The sequence below is a fragment of the Anticarsia gemmatalis genome, chromosome 4 (assembly GCF_050436995.1).
Source record: "Anticarsia gemmatalis isolate Benzon Research Colony breed Stoneville strain chromosome 4, ilAntGemm2 primary, whole genome shotgun sequence".
NCBI lineage: Eukaryota > Metazoa > Arthropoda > Insecta > Lepidoptera > Erebidae > Anticarsia > Anticarsia gemmatalis.
In genome coordinates, this window is record NC_134748.1 from 13111775 (window position 1) to 13136422 (window position 24648).

At 34.4% G+C, this 24648-nt stretch overlaps 1 protein-coding gene across 1 annotated transcript in view; it reads left to right on the top strand.

Annotated features, from left to right (window-relative positions):
- Traf4 (TNF receptor associated factor 4) overlaps positions 1-24648 on the top strand; it is an 89157-nt gene that overhangs the window by 16874 nt on the left and 47635 nt on the right. Inside the window, exon 2 of the mRNA XM_076113885.1 lies at positions 1764-1815. Within this exon, the coding sequence (XP_075970000.1) occupies positions 1764-1815 (52 nt within the window). The remainder of the gene's footprint in view (positions 1-1763; positions 1816-24648) is intronic.

Consider the following 24648-nt stretch of genomic DNA (forward strand, 5'->3'; position numbering starts at 1 on the left):
TAGTTTACTTTTACAAATAAAGAAAGTAGAGTATCGATTGTTAGGTTTAATTGCCGTTTATAGAACACAAAGTCTGTTTGAGTCTGTAATTGTTACAGAACATTTTGTTTTTAATCTTTTATCATTTCACCATCTCAGAAATAGTATTGGCTAGCCTATCAAGTAGAACATAGACATTTGCTTTCATACAGTTATCTATCGAATTAGTTATCCTACCTTTAACCATGTAAAACATTACTCTTGAAATTTAGAAACGAGCTATTTTCTGGAGACTCCGGTGCTGTCCGAAAGCTGTTGCAAGCGCCAAGCTACGGGGTTAGTTGTCAACCTAGTGTCTAATTTGTTGAAGCCGCTCGAAGGCTTAACAACTGTTAACTTAAATGAAAATATATTTTCTTGCTTCACCAATATCTCCCATTTTAGCGGCAAGCCGGCAACCATCTGTAAAATGTTCGCCATTTACCGAAAAATGCGCGTAACTGTCTGCAATTGTAGTATTTTTCATAACTACTACTTTGCTTTAACTACCTACTATAAGCGGCAACCCATCTATAAAACATCCGCACCAAAGATTACTGAACTAACATTTACCGAACAATGCGCTGTCTATAATGATAGTTTCTTAGTAAGTGCTCAATAATTCACAGCGGCACGTGCTACGTGTGCGACGCGTGTGACGTATGTGTCGTGTGTCGTGGACATCCGTCTTGTGTTCCGGTGATTATACTCTGTCGGCAATTTATTAGCACTAACGCGTTCACAAGTGTTTTAATTTTTTTTTTGTTGTAATAATCTGTAATACTACTAGACAAATCAGCTACTCTTTTTACAATACATATATCGTATGCATAAAACCACTTCTCTTTACCATAGGGGTTAGGCAGAGACCAAAGAACGCCACTACTTTCTAAGAAATTTCGAAAACTTATTTAAAGTAATACGATATAGTGACGTCATAAGTTAGTATTTTCTTAGGGATCAAATGGGTGTCGTTTCAGTGTGTAATAATTTTAATTTTAGCATTAACACCAAGATCGTTAGTTCGATTTCTGCCCAAAAAATTTAAAAAGAATAATCACAAAACACTTAATAAGGCGTGTAAAACTTTTATTGGAATAAAAAAATAAGTGTTTCTGTAAGAAACAACAAAATCAGTTTACTTATTTCGCATATATTTAATAAGCTATCGCAAAATTGTACATACTGTGTATTCGACTGTACCTGTCAATTAGTGTCAATGTGTTAAATAGTCTACAATTTTTAATCGACTTAATAAATAAGGAGATTTCCATTTCGACGAGATTTTTATCAATGTTTCATCGTAATCATAATTATTCTAACAATTTGCACAACTTAATTACTTTTAATAGTTTGAAAATATATTATCTCTGGTATATGAATCGCGTGTGTTATTAAAAAACTAGTACATCTACACTTCCACTATTTTACTTACCTAACAGTTAAATGGCGATGACAGAAAAAAAATGGTTTATTAGTTTACTCGCCAGATCGTAACAAACAGACTGAGATACTAACCCAATTATTTTTTATCTAAAATGCATATAGTTATGTCAATAGGCTATGTTGCTAATTGCTAAGCATAAAACTCGAGAACGGCTGTAATAATAGGATAAATAGGATACAATAAAAATACATGTAAGCCAGCATAAAAAGGTGACACTTACAAGTTCACAGTAAAATAATATTAATTGTATTATAACAATGTTAAAGGTTGATTTTAAATATGTTTTTGTTTGTTTCAGCGAGGGCCTGTTTACGTGTCCAGTTAACGCCTCCCCCGTGGATTACGCAAAGGTATGTTTTTCCCTATTTTATAACAATAATGTACGATAAAATGGATTGTTTCAAATGTGCGCGTCGATAGCAAAACATCACTGCCAAATTAACATTTAATGTAAATTATAAAGCTAACAAAAAGCGAAGAAATAAATGATTTCTTATTAGTCATTTACGCGTCCAACGGTTACAAAAACCTCTTTTTTTTTAAACGGACACTACATTAATAATTAAACCTAGCTTTAGAACGATAAATAATTGATAATACATAATTAAATACAACAAGTAACTCTCAAACCTTTTATAAGCAGCGCGCGCGCCACGCGGGTGGCCACTCACTTACTAGTTCCACCGGCTGTACATAGATGGCGCTATTTACAACTTCACCACTATCCTAGACAAAGTTTTATAGCGCAATAAAGCTACCAGAATTCTTAGAATTGCTTGTATAAACAGATTTAATTGTTAACATACGTAGTTATAAAAGTTTTGGAGGGTTAGTGGTTCGGTTTAATAGTTTAGAGTGAGCTAAACGGTTATATCAAAATAGACAATTCGGTAGGCCTAAGAAGTTACGCTTACCAATAAACAAACGTTGGAATATTTGGGAATATAACAGTCTTATACAAGTTAAAAATAATCACAATATTTAGTGTTTTAGGTGTAAGGTTTATTGTAGTTACTATGGGGTTAACATAATAATAATATATCAAAGAAAGGATAGAAACCCCTTAACAAAAAAAGGTACAATTTTCAAAACGACGCGACGTCAAAAGATGAGCTTTCTTATCTAAGTTCTAGTCATGCATAAGTGTACAAACGATTTACTGATGGTAAAACCTATAAGCCTTGCCAAGACTTTACTAAAGTTTAAGTGGTTGTTGCAAGAATGTTATGACTATCTATCCAAGATATGGCTTTTAGAATTATAAATTTTAAAATTACTTTGACATAATTCTCAACATAAAATTGCATTCCAGACTGCTATCCATTATCCATTTCATATGTAATTTATTACAGTACTACTACTTACTCTACGATGTGGTAGCGTGATGTTATCCAACGATACGGCATGCAGGTGCAGTACTTATCTGAAATAGATCGATGGCTACGCGAGCGCCGATCACACGCGTACTATTTCAAATTCAATTAGGATACCTAGAAAGACTGTGTGATACGAATTTAAGAACTTTAGTAGTTATTGCTAGTAGCCATTTTCTAAGTATGTTATCGGCTGTAAAATGTACGATAAATTAGTTCTTAATCTTTGCTGATAGATTAAAAAAAAAATCTTTTATATGACACCTAGCTGGTTTGCGATAAAATCGATAATAGTAGGAAATTTCCCCCTAGTTGAAAAATATTTAGGAATTATGTGGGATTAAAATAATTATTTCTTTATACTTTTTAAGGACGGTGGCGCCCTCTGTTGGTTATAAGACTGCACTTTTCAAGTTACGGTAGCGTCCGTGGTCTCAAGTTTGATTCCGGTATAGGACAAATTAAAACAAAAGAGAAAATTCTTAGCAGAGGCGTAGGATTTATGATAATTTTATTCATAGAACTGAAAAACAGACTTATTGACATCTAAAATGCTTTTTTACAACTCTTTCTCCTAGATAAGGAAAATATTTTTTTACGCACGCATTTTTTTTTATTGTATTGCAATAATACAAAAATTCAAAAACTGTAGATAAGTACAATAGCTTCCAAAGCATTTTTCTCATAACAAAAAACACACAATACTCTCAATACCGGATTGTAACCAATTACGAAATTAGTTTCAGCTTTACAATCGTATATGACACGGTGAATCGGTTAATCGACCGATTAAACATCAATAGTACCTACATCACCAAAACACTAAGATTTGGCACGTGAAATGCTCAAGCACATACAAAACATAAGCAAAAATACAAGAGAAATCAACTTTATTTACATCTACATAAGGTTCAAATTCATCTAAAGGTGTATGTAAAAGATTGGTGTCACTCACCTCTCGCGACGACCTTGCAATGCTAACCAGTCACGCGACAATGTTTGTATCTCTTTCTTGCACGTGTTGTTTTGTCATAAAGGGACGTTGCTGTCCCTTTCTGAAGTGCAAAGGTGTACAGTTGTTTCGCTACAAGTATTGTGCTTAGGAGCTTAAAGGACTTTCGGGGTTTAGTTCGTGCTGTCGTGGATAGATGGCGTTGGATATTGTGTTGGATATTTTTGTATTGGTTGTAATGGATTTTGTTGCTGGTTTGTTATCCGTTAGAAACAAATTACATTGCATTATCTTTATCATTGCTCTTGTGATATTTAATCGAAAAACATTTTTTTTCTTTTGATTCGACAGCGTGTGAGACTCGAACACGCACGAGCTTTTGTGCTATTTTCCCGGGTTGGGTAAACTGTTGTTGACTAAACTGAACCAAGCGAACTGAATCTTAGTGAATATACGGTGCTCGCCAATAGGTTTGCCACCTTTCACATGAGGCCAACGGCAAAAATTTATTACATATAATTTGGTTTTCAGGTTTTTAATTATTTTTGTATTTGAAAATTGAAGAGGCCGTTTGAAAAAAGAAAGGTCTATTTCGAACTGTTAGTTACTAAGTAATTACCTTTAACTATTTAGACTAGACAACGAAACTTTATGCACCTAAAATAAAATTAAAATATCAAACAATTAAATGTCCGCTTCACAACCTAGCACAAGACCGTCCAATCCATCGCATGCGCGGGCGCAGGTCGTGAGAACCGCGGCGAGTGCGGAACAACGACGCGACGCGATCTATGTCCATAATGAGATCGAATAATTACTGACACTTGATTACATTGTGTGAGACGAAAGATCCAAGTTTATGATACATTTACTTATCTTTTTGTTATATCTTTATGTTTGAAAGTAAGCTGACAATGATACTGATTGGGTGACATTTTGATCGATTATGTAATTGAGGGTTTTCCCAGTCCGAATTGTATTTGCCTTTCACATAAGTACCGGAGGGTGCAAAACAAATATCGTCTTCGAAGAAAACGTACTTTATTAGTACCACGAAAAGAACATGAATTGTACATACATATACTACTTTTTATCAATGTATAATATACAAAGCAACGCATTTTTAAAGATTATTATTATTATTTATTTATTTATTATTATTAAAACAGTGTTTCTTACATGAAACTTATACTTATGGTCCACAAAACTGTTTGAACAGTTTGTCTGTGGACACGGTCGAGTCTAAAAATCACTCGTCAAATCTGGATCAAAATAAGAAGCAACAACTTCAAAAAACATAAAAATTGGTTCAACAAGTAAAAAGTTTTGAGATAATAAATATTAAAAACAGACATGCGAATTGAGAACCTCCTCCTTTTTAATGTGGTTAACAAAGAAAAATATAACTAAGTGGGTACTTTTCCTGCTCTGTGGTTAAAAGTCTAGGCAACAAGGTCCGTTGAAAGTTATGTGTGAATTAGAAACAATTATCACTTGCTTTAAAGGTGAAGGAAAACATCGTGAAGAAAAATAAGAAAATTTGCACGTCTAAAGTAGTTTTTGAATTTGAATGCATAATCCTCGGCTGACAGTTAAGCATCACGCAATGCACAAGCCTTTGACCTCGAGGGCTAAGCATAGCAAGCAAAGCAAGCATAGCAAGCAAAGCATAACAAAGATTGGTTAAATTATTTATTTTTGACCACTCACCGAACACTTGCATATATTCCATACTCTAGTAATAAATTGAATAGAGTTAGGCTGCACCTATGGTCGACTGATCATGAGGTCTCTTTGAAGTGCAATTGAGTTTTTCAATTTTGTGTTAGTCTGTTCTTCATAGTAATCTAGAGTTTGATAACGTGCCCGATACATAGCAGTAGACGCGCCGCATATTAAATGGGACTAATGTTGTAAATGTTGAAATTGGTGTACTTATACACTTCTTACACTGTTCTGTTTACACCTTCTCGTATAACCAGTAAGATGTTAATAAAAAATATATTGTACTGAGTAATAAGACACCTCTACAACGAATATCTTACTAGACCCTTTTCTATTTCAATAGTAAGGCCCCAAAAGCCCAAACACGCTCCGTTTAACTCAAACGAAAATTCAAATTAAAAGACCTTTATCTTGATCACACGGTTATTAAAATAAAAATAATAGATTAAAATAACAAAAGAAATCTGATCTATTTTAAAATAAAGGTAGAAAGACATACCAGTTTCCAACCCTTAACGTATAAAGGGTGTCATTTCGCCTATTTAATATCAACGGTGCATGTAAATGAATAATGGAACTTTTTTTAAATTCGTTATCTGTATATGGGATTAAATGACCATCTTTTGGGAATGTAATGGTCATGTAATGGGAAATAGACTGTATTATGCAGTCTTAAATTATAATAGTCTCATATGATTTTATTACATTTATAACTATCGTATGTCTTCGTATCGAATAATTGTCAAAATTAGTTAGTTCAAAATCCGCTAGGAGCGCTGCTCGGCCTTTGTTTATCGTGTGCAATTTATATCGATACATTGCGTGCATTTTAAATAATATAATTAAATAGGTACTAGGATAGATAGCTAGGCTAGAATAAGTAGTAGAAGGTATTTTAGAATTGTCAAATAAAAACCCATTAATGCCCCACTGGCAGGTAAGGGTCTCCTCCCGGAATAAGGGAGGGGCTAGGCCTTGAGTCCGATAAAATAAGTTTATTCGTTTTTAAATATATACTGTCACACTGTTGGACAAGGGTCTCCTCCCGAACGGGGGTTTCGGGATTAACTCAAAAGCTACATCTCATGATCTCAAAATTAACAAAAATCCTCACTAACCCAATATAACCAACTAGAACCTAAACAACAAAAGAATAATAATAAAACTCATACAAAAACACATTCACGTGAATGGCATCTCAAACATCGATGAAGCATGCATCATAGATCCCTTCTTCATACAAAATGTATGGGTCCTTTGTATGACCGCATTTAAATTAAAGATTAATCTTTGTATGAGATAATAATGCATGGTGGGGTCACTGACCTCGTTTTCAAAAGACCCAATTTGGACATATTCAAGATAGGTTAGGGTTTGGGTACGTTAGAGTGATGTTGTGTTAGTCGAATTGTCCGTAGATTAGAGAGCATTTTCTGTAACATTTAATATTATTAAATTCTACACTATAGTTGGGCCATTACAAATGTGCGAACTATGATAAAATTAAATGAATAACAGGAATAGGACAGTGTGTAAGTGCGAGCGGGAGAGCCCGATTATGTGGCATTACGTAGTTCGCACGTTTGAAATGACCCAACTATAGTTACTGCAATATCTTTACCGTGACACAGTGGTAAAAGTGTTCCTCAGTTTAATAACGTCTTTCATTTTGCAAACTTATAACATGTATTCGATTCGTGGGCATTATCCTACGTTTTATATCAATACGGAGTTAATATTTGTGGTAGCTAATTATATAAGCTTCAAGTATCAAAACTAACGTATATTTACAAAAAGTACATGTTACCCGCAGACTTAACGAAATTTTAAAGAAAAATCTATCTAGCTGTATTTTCATAATCTTTACGTTACGCTCTTATGTCCCACCACCCTAAAATTCGTTAATAAAGGAAAGGAGAACATTATAAAAAGGGTCCCAGGACATTATGATGTAAAGTGAGGGCAAACAATAAGATAAGACGAACGTGAGAGAATGTGTGGTCACTACTTAAAACTATTACAAATGCAAAAGTATGTCTGTTACACGGCTAACCTACTGAACTTATTTTGATGTTATTTTAAAGGAAGATCGATTCGTAGACCCGAATAGTAACAGGCCCTTTTCTGTTCCTACCAGCAGCGCGATTTTCAGGAGTCGGTACTTTAGTCCAACAACTCAATAGAGAGCGTTGTATACATTAATGACCCGTAGACTTAGCTGATGGTGACCTGTCAGGTTCATCTACTTCATTTTGGCTCTGCACAGCAGTATTAATTACAATCTAGATAAATCTTCCATGTTAAAGCTCTCAACTAAGTTGTCAGACTATATTAATTAATTATCAAAAGGATGATAAATATATAAAATGTACTGCGAGAATAGTTACCACAACGCCCGCTAGAGGCGGTTGTCGATAATTGATAGTGGTAGAGAATTGCGCTACGGATTGTTTTGTTTGTTTGATAGAAGGGATGTTTGCAAATACTTTCAAGTAAAGTCTAACATATTTGCTTCGAAAATTGTATAATAGTTTACAAACTGAGAGTTTTAAAAATGGTAGAAAATTCTAAGTAGCGCATTAGTAGTTGATCAGTGGAGTAATACAGTTGTGGACTCATTATGAAGAAGTAAGTAATAAGACTGATTAGATTTTTAACAAATTCTTGTCGTAATGGTGAATGCCTATGTATTCGACTCTGGGTATTGTCCAAAAAGTTATGATAAGATTTTCTGTAGAAAATAAAATTTTAAGAAAATTGGGGTTTATAGATTCAGCCTCGGACAACATGTAAAATTACTTTTTATCCTTTTGGTCCCTGCTTGCCTACCCCTGTTGGGAAAAAGCATGATTTTATATACGTAAGTAATTTATCTTTTGTGTTATTCTTTAAAAATATGATCTTATTTACGTTAAGCCCTTTTTCAGTCAGTACTTGAGTAGAAATAATTCTGTATTCTAATTATTGTTCCAGGATAAACATATCAATAATACTCATCGTATTATTCTGTGTTTTCGGCACCAACCAACAAAACCACTTTGCAATCTTAGAAGAAGAATACCTGGACCCCGCCCCAAACGGTGGCAGTGAAAAGTATCACTGGAATTATGCCTACGTAATTAATTCCACTCAAAAACCAATTCGGGAAAAAAGAGTTTACGCCTGGTCGTACCCACCAATATACTACCATGAAGAAGACTGGTTTTACGACAGAATAGTGCCTTTGACACTAAACATTCGCAATTATCTCGGAGACGGTGCTCAAATGAAGAACATAGCCCCCGGTGTACTCATCTCCGCAAATCAGGTCCTAACGTCCTTCAACCCGTTCCGAAGATTCGTGAAGTCCAGAAAGTTTCAGCGAAAAACCTACGCAATAATCCAACTGGATAGATTCGTCCATCTCCAGACAAACGGTTCTCTATGGGAGCACATCAAAGAGAATATCACAAAAAAATGGATCGGTTACAATTTATACAAATGCGAATATGAGGAGCCGCCCGATGTTTTGAAGTTTAAGCCCGTACCGTGGGGGTTTATCATTCGTCCTCCTGACGTCAACTTAACCATGGGTTATCCATGCGGAAGGATTGTAGGAGACAGATCAGTTCCATACGCTACTTCTTTCGGATACTCTTATGAGGAGCTTGACTGCGGAAGGCAAATCGTTCCGTTAAACGATTCTGATATTGAGGATGAGGACTGGCATGGAGCAGCCAAGGAACATAGCCCTTTGCACGATCTTATGGTAGTGAGAATAAAAACCACCCTAGACGTTAATAACACTGTATGTATTGGAAAGGCGAGGTATTTTGAAGAAAGGGATCCAAAATCGGGTCACGTGAAATATTTCACTAAGGTGTGGTATCATAAAGTGGATAAGCAAAGGTATAGAACTGGACCGTGTATTACTAAAACAGCGAATAGTACTCATTTGATGGGCAAGTTCTTTAGTTTTGCGACATTTGGACATAAAAACGTGTCCGATGCGAATCGATACGATCAAATATCTATAGAATACTACAATAGGGATGAGGACCACGTATTTGTGGATTGTGATGACTATATTCCAAGGCATTGGGGTCATTTTTTCTGTATTGCAGACACGCGTGGTGTGTATGCGTTTGGTTCAGGAACTATGTTGTTTTCAAGGCATATGTTGTTCGGTCTCGGCAGCTTCGCTATTGAGCGCCAGGGGGAGAGGATCCTGGTATTTACAGATGTAAGGCCGTATACTGAATTGATATACAATACTTGTACTAGAGCAGAGACTGGATAGCATGAAACTACTGTTCTACAGAGACATAATATATGACGACTAAGAACTTCGCGGCTTGCGGTACAAAATTCAGAATTTAAATCTTCAATGACCGGATTTTGATCTGACGACGGCAACCCGGCCTGTTTTGATACAGATATAATTATGCCTGCAGCCTGTTTTGATGATTATGATTATTTTGAATATACCGATAATTATTCAATATTGTCTAGATAATATATTAGTTCTTGATCAAAAATGACAAATATAGTTTAGTAAATTAAAGCACAAGTTCCACACTAAGTCGTTTACTTTTTATATTAAAAATTTAAGACATGTTAAAAAAAAATCGAAGGTAAAACTAGATCCTGAGACCTTACAGCCAACAGTCAAACACACAACCACTCAAACATAGTAATATTATAACAATGTGTTTCTTCGTTCCCGGTATAAAGGTATGAACTCGTTACATTCCATAGCTCTCGAATATTGAGTGTAAATCATGGCAGTCATAGGTCACATCTGTGAATGTCTTTAAACAAAACGCTCTGGGTTATTCTGAAATAGAGATGCTTTATATAAAATTTTACGTGTGTAGGAAAAGAAGTGATGACAGTATTTTGTATGTGCTTAAATTAAATGCTTATTAATACCCATTATGTTGAATTTAAAAACACAAACTCGTTAAAAAAAGTGTGTTGAAACGTTAGTCTTTTCGTTTACATCTTTGTTTGACCACAGCGCGTTGTCGACAAAATGCTTCAGCGTGACAAAAATATAAGTATTTTTTTGCAATTTAATTTAATTATTTTTATACTAAGACTTTGGATGTTTATGTATCCAAAATCTTGCTATAATATGGGGCAATTGATTGATTTTATATTTAGCGTGTGCACTGGGCGACAAACTCACGACTAGTTGCACAACTTATTTTTCTTTCCTTCAAGATTTATTTTCATCGGGAAACTCAGAATAATTTTACGGCACTCCTAGGACTCCTTACTCACGTTTTCAACTTTAATAACACGTTTTAGAAATCTTAACTCAAGAATAACCCTAATCCGTAGTCACCGTCATTTGACACCGCGTTCATTTTGAATACTCTTGATGGATTATGATTACGGACTATAAATGTACCGGTCACCCTACAGAGTAGTGACAATATGATGTATACCTTCAAATATTTTATACCCTCCTTTATACCACATTGATTTATTTGACGCCTGAGATACGCTCCGTTTGAAATGATGATGAAAATTATCATTTTTCGAATGTAACTGGGTGTGAATTGTGATGAAGTGTGTTTTGTTTGAAATTGTTGCTTTACGGGTTACTTGTATCTCTTAAGGGTTGCTTAGGAAAGGGGTGGTTTAACCAAGGTTGTGAAGGGTTTAGGAGCACGCTGCTCATAAAACTCATGCTCATACTTTGTATGTAATTAAAGTGACTACCGTTTTTTTTATTTTTTTTGAGCGAATTTTGGTGAAAACTATTTGGAATTATTTTTTAATTTAACTAAAAAGTAGGTAAGACTTACGCGTATTATTAAATACTACATGGGATTTAGGAAATTAAAAATGGCAGACGTCCGTATTCGCAAGCAATCTGACTGAGGTAAGAGGTTTCAAGATATTGTAATGGTTCGTTAAAGTCATATTCATTTTAAGCATCAAATTTACTCGCAGAGTCACTTTATAGTCGACAACAGTCGTTGTGCAAAGTAATTACGCATGAACTTTCAAATAAAAGCGCTACACATAAAAACTCCCTTTATCGTTCCATTTCACTTCAATAAGTAATTCCCAAATAATTAGCCATCGAATTATCACTCGTATTACTCTCTAATGAGTCGAAACTGACAAAATAAAAAGATTTGTTTCAAAGAAAAGGTGCAAAGCGTTGTGGCGAGATTTTTATGTGTGGTTCGTTGGCAGCTGTGCCCGCGCACCTTGCGCAGATGATGGCGCACGTGTGCAGTTCGATTCCGGTTTGTTTTATTTTTAACGATGAAAGCTTGTCGCAAAGTTGCCCTATGATTTTATAAGAGTTTAATCGACTTTTGCTCCTTTGTGTTCAGAGTTTATTGTATTCAAAGATATAGCCCATAGCCAGTTGCGCTCACCGGTCGGTAAACGATCTGTGGGTTAAGCAACCATTGGCGCGGTCATTCCATAGATGGGTGACCGCATAGTGGTATTTGAACTGGGCGTCTCCGTGCTTCGGAGGGCACGTTAAAAAGTCGGTCTCGGTTGTTGTCTACTAAGATAACAGTCGTTAAGCCATGTCAAAGGCCCCTCGGGCGGCTGGAACAACTTTGACACTAGGTTGACCACTAACCATACGACAAATAAAGAAACAAACAAAGATGAGTGACACGAATAATGGTTGCAAAACTATATTTTAATAATACAATGTTAATGGAGTGGACAATTGAGGAGTCTGGATGTCAAAGGGCTTTTCCTTTGCCCGCAAGCAGGACACTAAATCTTGAGTCTAGACTCCTTGTCGAATCGTTCTGTTTTTAGTTCCTGAAGGACAGCCGTCCCAGTAGTGGGACAGTTATAGGTAATTTTAAAAGCATTAAACCAATATAAATTACTTTGTCTGGTTGTTTGGCCTTTTTACAATCTTTGAAACTACGAGATGCTATTGATGTAGATTTGTACTTAGTAATATGTTATCAGAATAAGTGTTCATTTTATTTTAAAGATAATTGAGGACACAAAAAATGGGATAGGATTTTTTAAAAACATGTCTATGAGTTCACCCAATTATTTAAAGATATTCACACAAACAAAGCAAAGGCGAGGAAAATAAAACTATAAAAACCATACACGAACTAAAAACATAATCTTTTTAAAACGGTATACAAAACAAGAATATCCAAATCTAGACTAATATCTAGGCCCAGACGGATGGGTCATTGACCCTGTTCGGTCTGTTCGCTAGGACGAGGCAAGGTCGAACACAACAAGTATTGGACACGTCACAACATGCCGCAAGGCCGACCCTAAATCTGAAACAATTTGAATGTGTAATAGCGAAATTAGGTATAATATTGTGAAATTGATCAGTTGCCTAAAAATATATCATTTTTCTGCAACACGTTTTTGTGTTAGGTTGGTTTGAGTATGTAGAGTTTTGTAGAGGCAATGAATTGCGGGTTTAGGAAGAATGCACGAGTGCAAACCCGCAATAATTCTGAAATAGAAGAAGAAGACTCTTGCCAACAGTATTGGAGTCGGCTTCGGGTCTCACCGGATGCAGCTAATACCAGTATTTTACATGGAGCGAATCTATCGGACCTCCAGAGCCCATCTGAGACCTATTTCCATCTATCTCCAAGATCCTAATCTTACATAGGAATTGGAGATACTCTTAAAAAAGTGTGTAGAAACTAGTAGATATTTATTAGAAGATTAATATGAAATGTGAGAGCAAAAGATTTAAATTTGCATGTATTGTCTAAAGTGGCTTTATTTAACCCTATTGAAACGTGACTTTAATATAAAAAAAAAAAATTTATTTGCCATAGCAATATGCGTATAGATAGAAACTGAAGGAAGGTAGATACCATTACCCCCAGTAGAACCCCCATCATCAGAATCTATGTGTCAATCTGCTATTGTTCTTCAGATCAAAACAATTTTATTCACCCTTCCAATAAAAAGATGTATCCGATATCGTATTCTGATTTGTATATCATTATTACCTGCGTTGAATACCGATACTGCCTGTTTGTTGTTTTAAATCCTGTCCCGATACAAGTCGCGACATGTCGAGAGCCTGTACTTGAGAGCTGCTTATTGGTGTCGTAATAACTGGTTTACTGGCTATTTTAATGTTGGGAGAAACGTTGAAAGTAAGGACTAAGTATGAGTGTAATTGTTAACTGGCACAGGATAAAGGGATGGCTGTTTAGGCTTAAAATAAAAGATGAAGGGCTAAGCAGCTAGAAGAAGGCTTATTATATCTTATACACTGTTCAAAAAAGAGTTGTGTTCAAAAGTGAGAATTTTGTTTGCCCAGGCATAAATTTGGGCACATTTCTAAAAGAATGGACACTGGCCAGAGACATTTAGCGTGACTCAAAGTTTATGGAAGCAGGAATAGGACTTTGTCACGAAAAAAATATTTTATCGCTAAGTCTCACTATTCTAAATTACAATCAAAACTTATGTAGATCAATATAACATAGTGAGAAATTAATAAATGAGGTCAATGAGTTCAATATAATTATAAACACTGTCTTCTGCAACCTGCTAATCCGTTCATACTTCTTAAAGACCAATAAACCTAACACAAAAAGTCCATTGAGTGCCATTGACACCACAAAAAGACCAACACACAAATAAAAAGGTATTCAAGCGATTCGTTTCTAAACAAATGGCAAGGTCGTCCATTCGCCTTGAACAACCAGCAACAAAGACCTCTCACTGCTCATACAGAAACCGTTTCGTCTGAAAATTTAAAGGCAGAGAGTAAGGCGAGGGGTCAAGCTTAACTGGTAGTTTCTTGAGCAACGGTCGTTGGTATGACATCGCAAAAACTCGATATTGTCAATTTGATATTATCCGGACAAGATTCTTCTTGCTAATCATCTCAACAGTTTTTTTATGTGTTGTTACAATGTGAACATGAAGTGAAATGCTTTCAATTACTTTGGTATATTTATAAGAGAGAAAATATGACTGTTGACAATGTCATTATCTGTCGAAGTAAGGCAAAATTTTTAGGTTTATGGCTGATTTAACCACCTACTCCTTGAAGTTGCTTAAGACAATTTTGTTTTGTTTTATTTGTGGACCCGGTAAAGATTAATAATGCATAGTGACCTTTATAATATTCACCGTGCTTATGACCCGTTGTGCATATTAGTACCTATTAAGACTAATATAAATCGGTTCAAAGTACGGGTTTTTAAACAACCTAATCCATATCTTTTATTTAGGATGCATGTAAATTTATAACCCAAACGAATCATTGAGTTTAGCTAAGCTTCTAGCCATGAAATTATAACAGAGAGAGTTGCTTTTGCTCCCATAACATTATTTCCACAAATGAGTCGATTTTTTCTGTTGTTTTTTAATCCTAATCACTTGACAATGGTAGCAGTTACTTCTTTAAAAAAAATCATCATCAAGATTCTCATTGTTCAAGTTTTAAACATGTCACAACATGTGCCTACAAGTTGATTCTTTTACAAGCCTTCGTGGCGGGTTTTTTTTATACAATTTCACTCTCGATCGTTATCGCATTAGTAAAGGGTTTTAGCTTTTTTGTTGTTTCTCTGGTGGTTGGGTTGCTGCAGGTTGGGCCCTGTTTTGTGATAACTTTCGATAATTTTGTTTTGAAATTGAGTCTACGTTAGTGTGACTGGGTTTTGTGGGAAAAAAGTGTAAGTTAGAAGTGGACTTTCAAAAATGTTATTAACTTATTTCGTATGCATAAATTACATTCACAATTAAATTATTTAAATAATTTTACGCTATGAAGCTAGTTAATGCTAGTGACTGCGTCTTCCTGGATTTATTAATTTAAAATCTGATATATTTATCGATACTAATGGATAGAATGGATCATAATCCATGTAATCTTTCATTATACCAAATTCTCATGTTAATCGATTAACCGTTCAGCTAATAAAGCGTGAGAGACAGACATATAATATACAAACAGTTCGGGTCCATCAAATAAATAATAGCAATTTTTAACAAACATTTTTTTGTCCACTCTTAACACTTCTGTCACACCACTTAAACAAAACCATTGCATTTGTTTATTGTCTATTATTACGAGTATTGTTTGCCCACCTTTCGAGTCCCACTGCTGGGCATCACAGGTAGGCAATTAACCGTAAACATACTTCTGTTTATACAATTCAGGGGTGGAATGTTGATACGGTTTATTAAAATTCTAAACAAATAAATTGCAATGAACGGTTTTTAAGCATTTGAAAAGAATGTAATAAATTGTGTTCAGTAGTTTAGGTTTGTATTGGTTCCAGTGTAGTGCCTTGTGGCACCCCACGTTGAAGTCAATATTGAGGAAGAAATAAGGCTTGAAAACGAACTTTTAAAATTCACATTCCTGTTGTAATTTAAAATACAGTCTCTATTTGCAGTTTTACTAATTGTTATTATAAGTGTCACAGTTTTCGTAAACATAATTTTAAAATGGCACTCTTATTTTTATCAGGATATAATAGAAAAATGGTAAGAGTACGATATATTAACAACTGATCTTTGACGCGTTACTTGAAATTCAAATACATTATGATTATGAGTTCTAAATTAAATATAAAACCTGTTTTTTTATTAAATAAACGGTAAAAGAAACAACTTGAAGAGAACACAAACAAATACAAAACTAAACTAAAATGACAAAAATAATGAATGACAAACAGCACTAGTATTTACTCAATAGTACAATAGTATACAACTTAACTGTTAATACAATGAACACAATAAACACAGTAACCACTCAAGGTGTACATCAGCAATCATTATTCAACTGTAACCAAACAATAGTAAAATTAAAAAGAAATAAATGAAAGGTGTGACTAATAAGGAATAAAATTGCTAAGAAATAGAAAAGGATAAAAAGTAAGAGACTTAGACGAAAAATAGGCGTTATTTTGTTTAATGTATGTGTTACTGTAAAAGCCTAAGTGTGGTAAATCCTAAGATTTTCCGGTAAAACATAAGATTTATTTTTGCTTTGAGTTAAACTTTATGCTACCGTAGTCAATAGCTTGACGTAGTTAGTTAGTAGTAAGCTACCGTATTAATGTATTTATAATGAAAACTCATCATCAGCTTAGCCTTTCTTCCAACTATGTTGGAGTCGGCAGTCTCACCGGATGCAATTGCAGTACCCTATATTTATATTGAAGACTACTTCTGATCAATATTGGCCCATGGCTGCTAGTAGCATTAAAATATGCCAACTGCGAAGGAATTGCTTTTGCCTAAGTGTACGCAATACACAGTGCACTAACTTTTCCATAACCCTCACACCACAAGAGCAAGATGGAAACTGACTTGGCCGCGATCGTCGGTTTTTCCTGACTTGGCTTTCGTATCCAAACCTCAGCTTGAAGGGCTGACCTAAATCAAATCCCTATTATTATCTATTAATCATTACTTTTAATAGTTATTTGCCTCCCGCATGGAGTACCACAGGGCACAATGCTGGGGGCATCGTAAACATAAGTTAACGATTCAAACATACAGAAGTAGGTACTTTGGTACTTCATTGAGATATAAGCACAAAGAACTTCTTGTTATAATCTCTAGTGAATCCCTTTGTAAATCAGAAGAGTAATGAAAAACAAAGATACACACAGAAAAAGAAATATTACCTGCTTTTTATGACTCGATTAAAGTAAACTAATACATTAGGGACTAATTGATGATGCATTTTATTGTTACTCCTGACCATGCCGGATTGGAGCCATTTTAACTTTACGGCTTCAAAAAGAAGATATGTTAGTCGGTCTATTTGCTATCAACAAATAAAACCGAAAAGCTGATAGAAAACTCCACATAATTTGTCCCTTTTTATAAATTTGTCAAGTTGAAAGTGTCTGCCGATACATAACTTCATTACTAAGAAGTCGACCCCCCATTACAGTCGGTAACAAACAAACACCGGTATCTATCGGTTTAGTGGAATTATCTCAATGAATGCCGCCTGCCCACCCGTCGTTATAGCTTGAAGATACCAATAAACGCCACCTTTGATGACGAACAAAATTATAAACATTTACAAAGAAAATCCAACCTTAATTCGTACCCACCAAAGTCTATAATCAAAAAACAACATGGACAATTTTTTGACAAGACAAATTGAAGCTTATACGTTCAAAAATAAGGTTGTAATTCATTTGGGTATAATTTCTACGGTAATAAGGTGTCAAGCTGTGATACACAGGTTAATGGTAGAACACCATGGCAGAAAACTTCACACGCTAAAGCCTTTGAAATTTCAACTCTATTGCTTAAAATATAAGGTTCTATTTTGTAGGATAAATGCACCATTTGTCGGTTGCAGTTAAGAATCAATCGAATGTTGACAGTAGAAAATTATGGCGATTGTAAGAGGCTTGTGCTTTAAACGACAATATTTTTGCTTTTCGGGCCACACGTGGTTTCTTACTTAGAAATGTATGAGTCAGAATTAAATACGTTTTATTTGTTAAAACATTTTTTTTTGCATGTACATCTTTTTGTGTTACCGGAGCCGCCCTTGTTTGACACACACAGACCCTGGCGGTGATGTCTTTTAAGAAGATGCCTCGCTGTGATGCAGGAGATCGGCTTTTACAGTCTTATTCCAATCCAAGTAAATTCCTATTTAACCAAGTTATGATTATATCTATTTAAGTACTAATAGACTGGCCCGTGTTCGCCCGGGTATAGTACAATTTTATCCCGTTATTCCATGCCCGTGGGAATTTTTATCCCATCGATCCCATGCAAACCTTGTGCTACAGTTACAAACATATTAAAAAAAGGAATTATCCAATTTCGTTGAGTTATTCAAAAGTTATGCGCGTACTCACATTTTTGTGATCCATTTTTATTTATAAAGCTTTGTAGAAGAAATCTGTAAGGATCGTAACAAGAGTCTAGTCTGTGTTTACGCCATCGGGAACAAGGTATAGTTTTATGTATGTATGTTTGTATGTATGTATGTATGTATGTATGTATGTATGTATGTATGTATGCATGTATGTATCTATATTATAGTTATGATTACCACCATCGGAAGTAGTAAAAGAAACCAGTTCGGGTTAAAAAGGCTAACGTACAGTGTCCGGTTTGTAAAGTGATCAGGGCAAGTTGTAACACGACATTTGCTACTTGAAGAACTGGGTTGAATATAGACTTGATTTTACAAACAGCTTTACTAGGCCTGTTTTATTATTTAATCTACTTCAGTATAATAATATAGAGAGGTTTAAACTAGGTGGAACTATGTTTATTCCTGCATATTATGGGCAGTGTTTTTTACAAGTGGAAAACTACAATTTATCTGTACTAAGACACTCTATTTAAGACCTTTTTAAAATGCAGGAGGCATTTGCACAGTATCATTTCATTATATAGTGTTAAAAATAAATTAGTCTATGGCCCTCAAAATCAACTAAAATTTTCATTTTTCAAATCTTTTTGTTGACCATTAGAATAACAGATGTTTAGATTTATGATTGTCGTGTCATTTATCAGGTTGATAAATTGACAGTCGATTATACCTTGTTATGTGTAACAAACAATAATTTAGCTCTACTTTTGGAACCCCAACTGATATCATTATAGATAACGTCACATGATTTTAGTTCCATAAGTGATAAAATACAAGAATATTCATCAGGCACCTCAATACAATAACACATTTCTGAAAAAATCATAAATTTTGGGTAAAAAGTGTTCCGTTATATTCTCATTAAATACTGTAGAACGGTTAGCCCTAACGTTAAATTTATTGACAAAAAGTATTAGTGGGACGAGGCTGGCAATTGTACGGTATATATTTTGTAGTTAAGCACTACTATGGCTGTCCATTTATAAAACTTATTGATCCTTAACTATATGAACCTAGCATAAATGACCTGAAGCATCCCAATTTGTCTTAATTTCAAAGTTACACTCTGTTTTCCGAAGTTTTCGCAAGTATTCGTTCACAAAGAGAATATAAAAATGAGCAGTAACTTATGAACTATTTGAATAATAAATCAATGTAAAAATCACAACAAATTAACTAAACTCAGCCTTTAACCCTTCAACTCGCACCACAGAGCAAACAAAACATTCCACTTATATATAAAACGACCTATTTGTCCATCCATCAAGATGTTTATAGACAGTAAAGTATAGTATTTATGATGTTTCACGAAACATGTTTGTTTAAAATAGTGACGGTTGTTATGAGTCATACGAGAGCGGCTTTTTTGAATGGACGGTTATTGTCGCGTTCACCCTATAGTGGACGTTATTGTAAGGCTTTGGAATTTAAAATTGATAGTGTCTTTATGTCTTTTTGTTGATAATATGAGTACTAAAATGTATTATGTAATTTAATATGTTTAAAAATGTAGCTTCTAGATGACTCGATAGAAGTTTTTAAATCTTTATAATAACAGAGGCTTTCTTCGAGCGACCAGAAAGAAAAATCCAGTTTATGTTACTCCTAGAAAATGAAACCGTCACTTTAGAAAAATAAAATGATTAGCGTTTGCATTCAATCCTACTATCCCACTTTCGTTATGAACATAACAGTCAAAAGGAAGCAAGTTTGTTACTCGCGCAAAAACGATGAAATGTTTTTTTGACATTATTATTATTAATAAGTCCTTCTAAAAAAACCTGTTAAACATACTCCAGAATATATAGAATCCTTTGGGGACTAATCACTATTAATTAACAATACTAGTCCGTACGACTTAAACATAATAACCGAAAAGGCCTCAAGAAATACGTTACAAACTAATTTAAGTAAACCAGTATGTGTGTACAATATTTATCAGACAACCGGTGTGACCGGACCGAACAGCTGATGATCAATAACGGACGTCGTGTGCTTGACCTTACGAATATTATTATTTTATCTAGGTTGGTTGATTGTTTGATGATTTTAAGGAAGACTTTCTTTATGAATGCGAGTAAATTGTTTCTAAAAAGGTGTTTCCAACTTTCAGCGCAATAAATAACTGTCTAACTAGCCGTATTCTACTTACTCAAAAAGTTAGCCAAACTTGCCTAAGCTTTCAGGTAGGACCTTAAAACAATACAATAGCTGGTTTAGTTCCTAACCTAAAAAAATGCCTCGGTTTTCATTAATTAAAATATGAAGAAGAACTAGGAAACTATGTAAGTTTTTGACTCACCAGAAGCCTTTTGTCTATTGTACAAAGGGCAATCAAAGAAATGTTAGTGCTTTCCGAAACACGAGTTCATGTAGCAATAAACAGATTTTACTGAAAATCGATATATTTAATAGCTTTTAGATTCGTTCACTGATCACAGAAAAGGAAGACAACCCTGCATCGAAATCATGAGGGAGTGTAGATTAAGAGTAGCAAAATTTTATTTTTCGGTCTAAGTAGGCTGACCCCAGTACCATATGGGATGAATAGCCAGGAAGAGAGGAAAGGTCTAAGTACGCTGACTTAACTAAAGCTGTGTGACTTAATTTCTGAGAAACAAGACAAAATCTCCATGTGAGTCATAAGGATGTCCTTATAATAGGTATGACATTAGAAAGTTATATCAATAAGTAATTATAACTGTTTAAACTAGTTCTATAGTCGCTTGAGTTTTTCCCATACGGAACAGGCAATCGTTGCAAAATATATTGATGATAAAGAACTTCCGAGAGACCTAATTGATTAATACGACGACGATTCGTAAGTTCAAAAATCATAAATCACGACTGTTGCCCACGGGAATAGGACGAGACCAAAGAACCACTTCTACAAACTTACTTTCTTCATACACAACCATATATCTGTGTCATACAAGGATGTAAAAGAAATCATCTATCTATATCTGTGGTTCCCAATCAGTGGTCCGTGGAAATCAAAATATGGTCCGCGAATGATTTTAAAATGTATAGTTTTCAGGATGATTATTACACTTTCATTTTAATATACTTACAAAGTGGTCGCTGCTAACAAGAAGTATATAAAGTGGTCCCGGACTAAAAAAAGATTGGGAACCCCTGATCTATATAATCAGCCCGGTTCCACCCACTGTTGAGAATTTAAATAAGTAGGTACTCAATAATTAAAATTATTATACAATAATATGATTATGGAACCCATAACGCTAAGCATAATCGGCATTCAATGAAGGAAAATGCAGCTTCAGTAGAAAAATATACTAAAATAGAATAAAAATAGATTCACTTAAGTCTTTTTCAAAATAAAGCACTAAACTGACGATATGAAAAATAAACAATTGCAAATTGTTATGAGTAAACGATAATCACATACCTAAATCAAACATTAAGTAATATTTATTTTTAGCAAGAAAAATGGCGTGTTCAAAACAAACAGTTTGATAATAATTATCTATAAATAAACAATAAGATAAAAATGCTATTAAAACGCAATAAAATTATGTCGTTATTAATTTTATGATTGCAGATAATGTTTTTGCGAAATAATAATTGTCTTTATCGTTTTTTGAAACGGTTGTAGACATAATATAAACACTTATTGGCCGTTTAAATATTATTTGGCAAACAACATATTGGAGCATTTTTAATTCTGGTCTTTCATTTGCACATATACGAAATCATCAGCCTGGCCTTTCTTCCAACTATGTTGGAGTCGGCTTGTCGATTCTAACTGTCATTTTAATATGAGCTTAAACGCTATTGAATAGATAAACTACCGCTAAGTTTGCCTGTATCCCTAACTATAATTATAATATACACTCTTCCAAGGTAGATATACTCTTCTCTTCTCAAAATGAGAGTGAGAGTAATAATAAAACTATACCACGCTGGTCAAGTGCGTTATCTTACTGTGCGATATTTTTTTCATACAAGCGCTTTCTGCCACTTTGCCAGGTTTTCATAACAAGTTCAAACCTCAATATTCAAAATTATGACCTTTAAACTGTTATTGTTTCAACTACATTGTAAATCTTTTGGCGATTGAAAAGGCTTCATAAGGCTCTACCCCTTTTCCGAGCTAGTGGTAGATTCAGCAATCGTAACGACTATTATAAGTGTCAAAATTAACCTAAATGAATAGATGATTTGATTTTGAGTTTAAAATTTTAAAAAAGATTCGTTAATCACCGTTAAAAAAACAAATGGAAATCAACACCGGAAAAATTCAAAATCACTCCATTTTGATGTCACACCTACTATACAAACCTTTTAGACCTTAATCCCTCATCTCTTAAATAAAACGGACAGTATACGTTTATTCCAATAAGCGTTAGAGAGACGAAGAAATATTTCAAATGTAAACAATGTGGCCTCACAAAAAATATAACGAATTTTCGATCCGGTATTTTGTTTTTATAGATACTGTTTAATATGTGAACAGGTAAACAGGCTTTTGTGAAGAATTTTATAGGACTAAGGCGTTCTGTGTACCTTTACTTTCGATTTTATGAATCTGCTTTAATTGCTTATGAATCTGGAACGTAATTATGGATAAGGTTAGGCTTGCAGTAGAAAGACTGAGCGATTGTAAAACATCTGCTATCTTGGATATTATTTTAATAGCTATCTACAATATTATCGGTTGACGAAATCCCGTTTATAATCAGATAATTGACTGATCATAAGGTTCGATTTCCGGGTCGCATCTTTTCTAATATATATTGGAGTGTTTCTCATTCCTAGCCTGGAGTTTGGTAATGGACCTGGTTTATGACAATTGACTCGCTCCCTGTTCCTGTCCCTAAGACTAACATTATTGATGGTGAAACGTGGGTGTATTTCATACACCTCTGCCTACGCCTTAAATCTATTAAAATCAAATATCAAATCTGCAAGGGATAGAAGAGACTTTTAGGTATTTAAGATCCAGGTCCAAAAAGCCAGGTAAGGTTACTATTAGGCTAGTACTAGTACAGTATACCTACAATGACCTACATAGTACATACATAGTATAAAGCCTTAAAGAATCCGTAAGTTACAAATGTGTTATCATAACAGCATTTATCTGGGAAAGAATGCGAGTTATTTAGTAATAAGCAGGAAGTGCTGATTCAGAGTAAACGGTGAGAATGGGAAGCCATTTTGTAAGGCAGACTTGCAGACGATGCTGGTTACTCATTTATTACTTGTAATTCTAATAAGATATTTATGGTATTTTTAATTACAGGTGCGTAAAATAGGTATTTTTATTTGAATTGCTGTTGTACGGGAACATTTCGTTTCCTTGTCTATAATATTAAAATATACGCAGATATAGGCGAACAGAACCAAAAGGTTTATGATGTGCTGCCTAACACCAATGATCTGTCGAACTTATTTGTATGTTATAAATTATCACCTATGAACGGTGGAGGAAATCATCGTGAGACATTCTTATTAAGTCCTCTGGTCAATATGGAATAGGCTCCTACTCAGAAGTGGAAAAGTACTTAATTAAAAAAAACAAGAATTATTATTTTATTTTCAGTATTTCAATGCTTATTTAATCCTATCCTATAACATGTAACAGTAACACAGTAAACCAAAAATTTCTTCTCACTACCAATAAAGTCCGAGTAATACTCCGATCTCAATACAAAAGTGATTTTAAGTCGCGTCTCACGTATACCTTTATTAAAAGGCTGTTTGACAATAGAAGCAGTGAGGCACAAGCTGTTTTATGTATGGAATGTGTGTACGACACAGTGGCAGTGGGTTCTTACCTCTCGGTATTGTTCAGGCGTTTGATGCTGTTTACCGAAAAATATGTGGTTGGATTGCTTGAAAGAGGAAAAGTTTCATTGGAGATGTCTCCAAACTGTTAATGGACATTAAAATCTCACTCTTTTTGCCATTGAGGTAGGCAGAGACCAAATAACTTGAAAATTTGACAACTTGAGAGTCTTATATTCAAGTTTGAGGTATTGGTCGGCTTTCCAGCTGTTGTCTTTGTATTTTTGTTATTCTTATTTACCTTTACAACGCTAGTATAAGAGACATATTGACCAAAGGACACTAGTTTAATGGACTGACTATTTGTGAGTGATATTTCCCAAATAACGAGGATAGGCCAATATTTTTATCAACCAAATACAAACTGTTGTCAGCAAGAACAGTACTCCACTGAAAGTCTCTTTTTATTATAAAGGTTTTAATTCAAATCAATTTTTACATTTTCTTGACACAAAACAAATTAAATGACAAAATATTG